The sequence below is a fragment of the Pezoporus flaviventris genome, unplaced genomic scaffold (assembly GCF_033815535.1).
Source record: "Pezoporus flaviventris isolate CSIRO_AGI_PZ_B2104156 unplaced genomic scaffold, CSIRO_AGI_Pfla_v1 ptg000037l, whole genome shotgun sequence".
Lineage (NCBI taxonomy): Eukaryota > Metazoa > Chordata > Aves > Psittaciformes > Psittacidae > Pezoporus > Pezoporus flaviventris.
The window spans coordinates 3,795,485-3,804,704 of NW_026892585.1; the positions used below are offsets into that span (position 1 = coordinate 3,795,485).

The following is a 9,220-nucleotide window of genomic DNA, read 5'->3' on the forward strand; positions in this document are numbered from 1 at the left end:
GCAGCAGGGCCAGGGCAGGGATTGTGCCCCTGTGCTGGGCACTGGTGAGGCTGCACCTCAAATCCTGTGTTCAGTTCTGGGCCCCTCACTGCAAGAGAGACATTGAGGGGCTGGAGGGGGGCCAGAGAAGGGCAACAGAGCTGGTGCAGGGCCTGGAGCACAAGTGTGATGGGGAACGGCTGAGGGACCTGGGGGGTTCAGTGTGGAGAAGAGAAGGCTCAGGGGGGACCTGATCGCTCCCTACAACTGCCTGAGAGGAGGTTGTAGTGAGGTGGGGTCGGTCTCTGCTCCCAAGGAACAAGGGACAGGACAAGAGGAAACGGCCTCAAGCTGCACCAGGGCAGGTTTAGATGGAGCTGAGGAACAATTCCTTCCCCAGAGGGTGCTCAGGCATTGGAACAGGCTGCCCAGGGCAGGGCTGCAGTCACCGTCCCTGCAAGTGTTCACACAGCGTGGAGACGAGGCCTCAGTGCCATGGGTTAGTGGTGGCCTTGGAGTGCTGGGAACGTTTGGACTGGGTGAGCTTGAAGGGCTTTTCCAGCCTGGTTTGATTCTATGGTCCTATGGATTTTTTTCAATGATGTCTGATCATTTCAGCTTTGAAACAACACTTAAATCTCCACTTAAATCCTTCCACAGCACTAAGGCCAGGGCAGTTCTTTCTTTTTAAACACATATTTTTGGCATTGTTCTTGAGGTTTCCGTAGCTATCAAAATAATGGGAAAGCTGGGACCAAATTCTATAGGCAGCTCTGAACACTCCAGACTAAACAGTGGGAGACAGGGAGAGAGGGCTGGGGAGTGTACTACATTTGCTTGCCTTCTGTCACTCTTCTTTAGGCAGCCACAGACAATAGAGATGGGCCTCTTGGGCACTGTGCCCCTTCACTTTGAATAGGTTGCACTGAAGAAAATACCATTAAATCAAATCAAATCCCAGTTCCCACATTACAAAATTTCAATAAGAAATAGACTGAGAAAAATCCCAACCAAACTGACAGTTCCATGTCATCCCTCTACCTGCCTTGAGCTACAGAGCCTTGAGCAACCTGGTTGGAACTGGATGATCTTAAGGTCCTTTCCAAACCAAAATAGTCAGTGATTCAATGACAGGCAGGTCAGGGGACAGCACAGATCCAGCTGATCTGTTGAAGAGACACCTTTTATCACCCCTTCTCAGTCTGGGCTACTCCCACACCACAGCCATCCTATCTGTGCATCTCTCTTCAAGACACCAATTTGTCTCTGCCCCGAATCTCTTTGCAAACTGAGAGATCCCCCCCTACATCCACACTACCTAAACCACCCCATTTCCCACCAACCTACACTGCCTTTGAGGACAGTAGATACTTATGATTTCCAGTCATTCAGCAACCAGGAGCCCTAAAAGAAGTGGTTGCCCCCATAGACAAGTCAGACCTACAGCCCCATGGCAGTACCTCTTACATGCCCCAAGAGCATCAAGGGTCTTGCGGACGTGCTGCTGTCTATGGGCACACAAACTTCTCCTGGGGTAATCCAAGACGAAATCACAGACCGCATGCAAGGATGTTTCCTGAGGCTTGGGTCCTTTTCTGCTCTTGGAAACCTCTCAGTTGAGGGAATTACATCCCAGTAAGTCCTCAGTTTCCTGCCTTCTCCCTGGAATTCTTCAGCTTGTGCTGTGGTGCAGACAGGTAGGCAATAACAATGATTTCCAAGATGCTTTTGAGGTTCAGAGAGCCCACATCACCGAGACTGACTTTGGGGTTAATACTAGGCAAAAGAAACCAAATGTCTTCCCTCTAGACAGACCCCTGCAAACAGCCTCAAGAGAGGTCATCCTTCCTGATCTCCCACCTGGAAATTGATATGCCAGGACATGGTGCCTTGATGGGCTCAGCATCTGGCACTCTGCTGCCAAAAATCCTCAAGCCTGGTTTGAGGATGCTGAAGCTGGGCTGAAGCCACACAAGCACATGTGAGCTTATGGGAAACCTTTATTCTTTTATAGATTCATAAAGTCTCAGATTGGTTTGTGTTGGAAAGGACCTTAAGATCATCCAGTTCCATTCTCCTGCCATGGGCAGGGACACCTCACACCAGACCAGGTTGCTCCAAGCCCCTGTGTCCAACCTGGCCTTGAACACTGCCAGGGATGGGGCAGGCACAGCTTCTCTGGGCACCCTGTGCCAGAGCCTCAGCACCTTCACAGGGGAGAGCTTCTGCCTTAGATCTAACCTGAACTTCCCCTGTTTCAGTCTGAACCCATCACCCCTTGTCCTATCGCTGCAGTCCCTGATGAAGAGTCCCTTTTCGGCTCACCTTTCAGCTCCCTCAAGCTTGGCTCAGTTTTCCCCTGGCTTTTGACATGCCCTTCTCTGCCGAAGAAGGGATTGAAACCAAAGCCAGTGGCTCTGCTCTGACCTGGCTTCTGCTTTCCCTCAGTTCCAGTCTCTGCTCCCTCCTGACAGCCCCTTTCCAGTAGGCAGGAAGCAGCTGCTCCTGAAATGAGGAGGACCGTGCCTTGACCAATATGCTTTCCAGGAGGGGGCTCAGGGCCCTGCTCTGCCACCATTTTCCTGTTTTCCTAGGCTTTTCCAAAGGTCCCTGTGTAACCTGCTTTGTCACCCAGGCCAGGGTTTTCCTTTCAGCCCTGTGTTTTATCAGCAGAGTTGGTTTTCAAGGCTGGTGCCTGGTTTCACCAGGGCTGGCACAGGGAGCCCACGGCCAGCCCAGGTGGAGGCAGGAGGGCAGGATGCTCACTTTCCTTTTGCTTGAGCAGAGCTGAGCTGCTTGGGCTGGCTCAGCCCATCTTAGCTGACCACGCTATGGGATTCTTCCTAAGCCTTGAGCCTCTAAAAGCAGTTTGGAGACAGCCTGTGGGGAAACTCGGTGTTAGACTATAGCCAGAAAGTTAACTCTTCCCTCTTATGGGACTTTCTCTCTGCCCTGGCCCTGTCACTGCAGCAATACATCTGTTTTTGTAGCCTTGCCATCTATTACCTGAACGCTGTGGCTGAAGCATACCAGCGCGCCAACGCAGAGCTGAAGAAGAAGATGCAAATGGTAAGTATTGACCTGGCAAAGCCATCTTGGAGGAACTACCATGTCCCTCAAGTTTGATGGGCAACATGTGCTTTTGAATTGCTCTTCGCTTCTGAACACGAAAGCAACACAAGGGGGGAGAGGCATTTTATGCTGGTTCAGTCGTCTCTGATGGAATTTAATGGCTAATTGCAACGAGTGGTCACATCCTGTAGTAGGCTGCTATGTTGTACATCAAAACCACAGTGAGTTTTCCCTTAAACTGCACTTTCCACCTACAAAAAGCAGTTCAAGTAATGTTTTGGAGCCTGCGATTTCCCAGGGACAATGATAAGCCTATCAGAACCACAGCCAGAGTTTGTATGAGCTGAAAAGCAAAGAGCCATAAATAACAGCATGGCAATAACGTTCTTTACCAGTAATTCTCCAAGCACTTTGCAACGGAGGCTGGTGACTGTCTCTGCCAGACAGAAGGCAAAGACAAGATACAGACAGATGCAATGACTCAAATTAGCAGGGTAGGATTTGGACATCGTTATATCTAGAGCTGAGAAGGGATGCAACAAGTAGAAGACTATAAGGCAGGGACCTCTCAATCAATATGAATGAGGTCTGGCAGCAGAATACCTGCAGCAGAAACACAGCTCTGCTTAGACAATGTGTCTCAATGAGAAACAGCAAAGGTGTCCTGCTATCAGAGCCTGTGCTGGTCTGGCAGCATCAGTTTACCCCAGAGCTTTACTGGTGGGTCTCTAACCCTGTGCTGTTTTGTACTATGTAGATGTGTCCAAAGTGCCAAGTCTTGCATCAGGAAAAGACAAAATGCCACCAAAACCTGGTATCAGACACTTTACTGATACAGGGCAGCATCCAAGCCAAGGAAGCAAGGACACATAGAATCATAGCATCAACCAGGTTGGAAAAGCCCTTTAAGCTCACCCAGTCCAACCGCTCCCCAGCACTCCAAGGTCACCACTAACCCATGGCACTGAGGCCTCATCTCCACGCTGTGTGAACACTTGCAGGGACGGTGACTGCAGCCCTGCCCTGGGCAGCCCGGTCCAATGCCTGAGCACCCTCTGGGGAAGGAATTGTTCCTCAGCTCCATCTAAACCTGCCCTGGTGCAGCTTGAGGCCGTTTCCTCTTGTCCTGTCCCTTGTTCCTTAGGAGAAGAGCAACACATTACAGAAAGCAGAGATCAGTTCAACATTAAAAGTGAGGATGTCAGCACTGAGAAATGAGACTACATAAATTAAATCCAAATGCTCAAATTCAGAACCATCAGTTTCTGAATAGTTCATGCGCTCATGCACTTGGCTTAAAATAAGGGCTTGGTGCACAAGGCATCCTCAAGTATTGCAGGAGTTGAACACGTGCTACAGCACACTTGGACTTACGGGCACGTAGTCCATTTCATGCTGCACAAACCTGTTGTGATCACAGTTTAAGGGAGCTCAAGCCCTCAAGCAGGGGTCACAAAGCAGGTCCTGGTATTGCCCAAAGGAGCATCACAGTCCCCCTGCTTAGGAGCAAGGGATGGGAGCTGCCCAGTCATGGCAGGGGTGGTCAGCAGTTGGAGCTCACCACAGTCCCCTGTATGATGACCTGCTGAGCTCAGAAGGATCTGCTGCAGCTGCCCCCAAAGTCTGGCAGCTTTGCCAAATGGCTGTAGCAAGGCCACAACCACTGCCTTGCATTCCATGGCCCCAGCACACAGCTTCCTCCATTGGCAGAGCACCCTTCTGGGAGGGAAGATGGAGATGGAGTGGATCCCATCCACACTTTCTCACTGCAAAAGAGAAGGCAGCCTCTCCCTTCACCATACAGAACCCTTAGTGTGAACAAAAACAGCCCCTGGGGTATTTTCCTCTTCTTGCCACCCAGAAGGAAGTCTTCTGAAGACCTAAACGTATACAAGTAAAACCAGACATCCCTACAGCCTATCCCCGTGCTGCTGTGCCTTCCTCCTCTTCCTCTGGCACTTAGCACTCCCTCCCAAGAGGCACACACTTAAACCGAACCAAATCCCCAGGGAGAGCAGACTGGCAGTTCCAGAAACACACAGGCACCCCTACATCACGTTGTCAGCAAGCCCTCTGCCCCAACAGCAGCAGAGCCGTCGCTTCCCAAGCTCTCAGTCCTGCCTGGACCTGCTTTCTTTCCCTAAAACCCTTGGGCTCCAGACCAAGGGTCAGCACCTTGAACTCGGCAAAGGGATTGCATTCATATCAACACACACTTAGGCAGGCCAACCCTGATGTCAGGCCACCTTTTCACAGGTTAGATCTACAGTTTCAAACTAAACCCAATGGTTTTTATTGCTGCAGCAACGTGAAGAGGAGAAGAACAAGAGAAACAACAAAGCCAGCACTAACCCCATGATGCAAGACCTGGAGGAGCTGTTTACACCAAGGACAAAGAATGAAAGTCACCCCAAGCAAGGAGAAGGTAAAAACAAAATGCACACACCCCAACACTCCTGAAAATGCTTCTTTTGACAGCAGACTGGCTAAGGATGGAGAAACTGGAGGGACACACATTTGTAAGGGATGGGATAAGTATTATTAGCACAGATTTTGTCCCCTTATAGAGTCCATGGAGGAAGGCCAAGTTTTTAGACTGGATTATGTCTCACATAGGCTTATCACAGTGTGGGAACTGTAGTCCAAAGTTCTGATTCATATTCCAGCTATTAACCATGCCGGTCATGGAACCAGCAATTCATTCTAGGAGCAGTACTGGAATTCCAGCCTTGTTTCTGGGCTGATGAGCTGATCCAGGCACTGACTTTTCTCCAAATTGAGGTTTCATGGAAGAATCCATTAGGAATGGGGCAGAAGCTTTTTATAGGACTGTGTTGGCCTTAGAGCAAGTAAATGCTGTAAGCTCTGCTGCAGGGGTCCATGGCTGGGCAGAAGGCTGCAGGAGGAGGCATCGGCACCAGGGTTTGGGCACTCTCAAGGAATTCAGATCCTCCAGGAATGGTCCGAGCCAGCCATTCCCTGACCCGGGGCCTCCTGCTCTCCTCTGTGAGAAGCAGTGCAACACACGTGAAAGATATGGATTTTACCCTGATGCAGCCAAGTAAAGCAGACCAGTGCCACCACAGCCCTCTCGCATTTAGAAGGGCTGTTTCTTGGAGAGGCCAAGACAAGCTGCAAAGTTGAGGCTGACCCAATACAGATCCCCCTCAGAGAAGACCCAGGGTACTCATTTAAATGGAAACAGTGCTGGCAGCATCGTGGGGGCACTGGAAATAAAGACTAAAACCAGCAATTACCCATGACCACCATGTGGCTGGAGGTGTGCCAGCAGGGCTGGTAGGACTGTCACCTCTTATAAATGCATCAGCAAGAACCTGCAGAGAGGGCTCGGGCAGCACAGGCACATACTGGCTGTTGGCCAGGGGCTAAGGGTCTTAGTTATGGCTTCTTCACTCAGACACTCAAACACTAATCCCCACACACTGGAGTTCTTGCCCATAGGAGAAACAGCAGCCACTGGGGAGAGGAAGAAAGGCAGCGCTTGCCCTCAAGAAACTAACATCCATCATCTTCCCTCTAGACAAGAAAAGAGAGCCTCCTCATGGAAACAGCCCTGTCGGGACACAGGGCAAAGCAGCAGCCCTGGATGGCAGCCCCATGCCTGGTGGGAGAGGAGCAGCGTTCACCCCACCGCCGCACGTGCTGGTGACACAGCCGCTGACACTGGGGGTCCGTGCACCTTACCCTGGCCAGCACAGGCCAAGGGGGCACCCCTTGGGACCAATCCCTGCGAGGGGGAGAGGGCAGCCACGCTACCCACACGCTGCTCGATAAGCTCAGTGACCTTCCTCCTGTTTGACATGGAAGCAGAGGTGCTGCAATGAACTGCTGTAGATTTAGTAGGAAATGATTACTGTATGTTGGTCATCCACTCGTGACCATCTGTTTCTATCTAACACTGTCTAAAGCAGCTGTGTTTGGAAGCTTAATAGCACTTTGGAGTTGTAACCCTCAATGGCTGTGCTGGTTTTGAGCACGGAGGAAATGGGAGGAGGTCAGGATGAAAATCAGCTGTGGCACTGCTGAGCTGCTACATACCGAACAGAGCCCTGTGGCCACTAACAGCAGCACGGTGAGTTCACTTGGTGGTGCAAGTGCTTGCCAGTCCTTTCAAAGGCTTCTTGAGTTAATAAAAGTAGTGCAAGTTCATGTGTCAGCTCAACAAAGGGTGTTGGGTTCTTTTGCTGTCCCTCTACCTGAGGAATTAAGTATATATGAGTGTCTGTGTCCAGCTGCATGGCAGCCACTACTAGGAGTGGAGGAGCCCTGCTAGACCAGCACAGGAGGAGGTGTTGTCAGCAGCATTTTGTCCGTCATGACAGCTTTCCTCCAGCCTGCCACCTCCAAACTTATCTTTTTGTTCCAAGCCCACTGTGTACCTCAGCCCTGCTTTCCACAGGCTCCTCCTTTGCTCCTCTTTTCATAGTCCATTGACAGCTTGCACCATTATTTCAGTCCTTAGATAGAGAACCACAGAGTCATTTGGGTTGGAAGGGACCTCTGGAGATGACCCATTCCAACCCACTGCCAAGGCAGGGCCACCCAGAGCAGGTCACACAGGAACGTGTCCAGGAGGGTTTGGGATGTATCCAGAGAGGAAGACTCCACACCCCTCTGTGCAGCCTGTTCAGTGCTCTGACACCCTCAGTGTAAAGAAGTTCTTCCTCATGCTGAGGTGAGACTTGTTGTGTGTTAGTTTATGACCATTGCTCCTTGTCTTGTCGCTGGGCATCACTGAAAGGAGTCTGGCACCATCCTCCTGGCACCCACCTTTGAGATGCTCATCTGCATTGATGGGATCCTCCCAATCTAGCAACACCACCCAGCACAACTAAGAGACTAGAAGTGCTTTGGCCTAGTTTCTGATTATAACTAGCTAGGAATTTCTGGTACAATTTGAGGATCACATCTTCCAGATCTACAGAACTTCCCAGGACTCCATGCAGGACTTCTCTCCATTGGTCTGCTCTTTTACATCTACAGTTTCTTCCTGTTGTTGACAAAAACTCATTTGGGACAGCTTAGATCACCTATAGAATCAGGGAATGGTTTCCTATGTGTTTTCCTCCATGAACTTTTGTGTAACAAACTCCTGTTCTTCAGCAGAACCAAATCCAAATGTATAGCCAGCAGCAATCCCATTGCAGCTGGGAGAGCTGGGATTAAATGCTCTCACCTTGAATTTTCCCACTAAATGCCACAAGTCTGGCCATATATGCTCAGGACAGGAAACTCGATAACATAATTCCCCTCCTGTATGGCTTGACAGAGCACAGAGCATTTGACCTTCAGTCTGGGAATATCCACCAAAAGGAGCTGGGTAAAGGGGTCCAGTTAGGACCCCTAAGGCAGGTTGGGAAAAGGATTCTGGTTTTTGGGTCCAAACCAACAAAGTATTGGGACAGCTGATTCCCCATAGGAACTAAGAGGACATTTCCCTGAGCTGGGTCTCACAGAGAAGGTCTTGTCTTGCCTCTTTGCTGTGAGAGCTGCTGATGCAGCACGGTTTTGTTGCCTCCCCTGCACCTCTGTCTGCAGAGACACCCAGCCACTGGACTGGATACAAACCAGACAGGAGGTGGCTTTTTGAGGGAGAAAGAAGCTGTTGTCCCTATTCTTCTGCACACGTGTCCATAGAAAACATAGGTCAGAAAGCTGGGAGAGAGCTTTGCCAGCTTGCTCATCCATAAGGATGTCATAGAAATGACACAGTGCCCTGGTTGCACCCCAGCCAGCCTGCCTTGCAGACCGGTACCCTAGGGAATGGCTGCATAATGAGGAATAGGATTTCCCTCCTCTTAGCTCCTCATCTCCCATTAAAACATGATTTGGAAAGGGGAGATGTGGCTTCAGATCTCACTCACCTCTGCAAGAAAACAGAAAGGGGCTGAAAACTTGCATGTGCATACGTGTGTGCACCCACGGAAGAGGAGGAGAGAACATGACTCTATACTATCTACTTATTTGCACAAGGAATGTGAAGGGAATGAGGAAGATTATGAAGAAGCCATAGAGAACTCGAGGCCGATTTAGAAGACCTGAAAAGCAGACTTAAACCAGATAAGTAACCATTGAAGGATTTGAATGCTCTCTGAATCAAGCCCCCCAAGACCTGCAATAATACTGAGCCTTACAAAGCCTTTGTCTG

At 50.2% G+C, this 9,220-nt stretch overlaps 1 protein-coding gene across 1 annotated transcript in view; it reads left to right on the forward strand.

The window, feature by feature from the left end:
* Window positions 1-6,846, forward strand: part of TMC2 (transmembrane channel like 2) — a 31,462-nt gene extending 24,616 nt beyond the window's left edge. The window contains exons 18-20 of the mRNA XM_061465088.1: window positions 2,970-3,048; window positions 5,356-5,476; window positions 6,593-6,846. Coding sequence (XP_061321072.1) covers window positions 2,970-3,048; window positions 5,356-5,476; window positions 6,593-6,846 — 454 coding nt within the window. The remainder of the gene's footprint in view (window positions 1-2,969; window positions 3,049-5,355; window positions 5,477-6,592) is intronic.
* The last annotated feature ends 2,374 nt before the right edge of the window (window positions 6,847-9,220 follow it).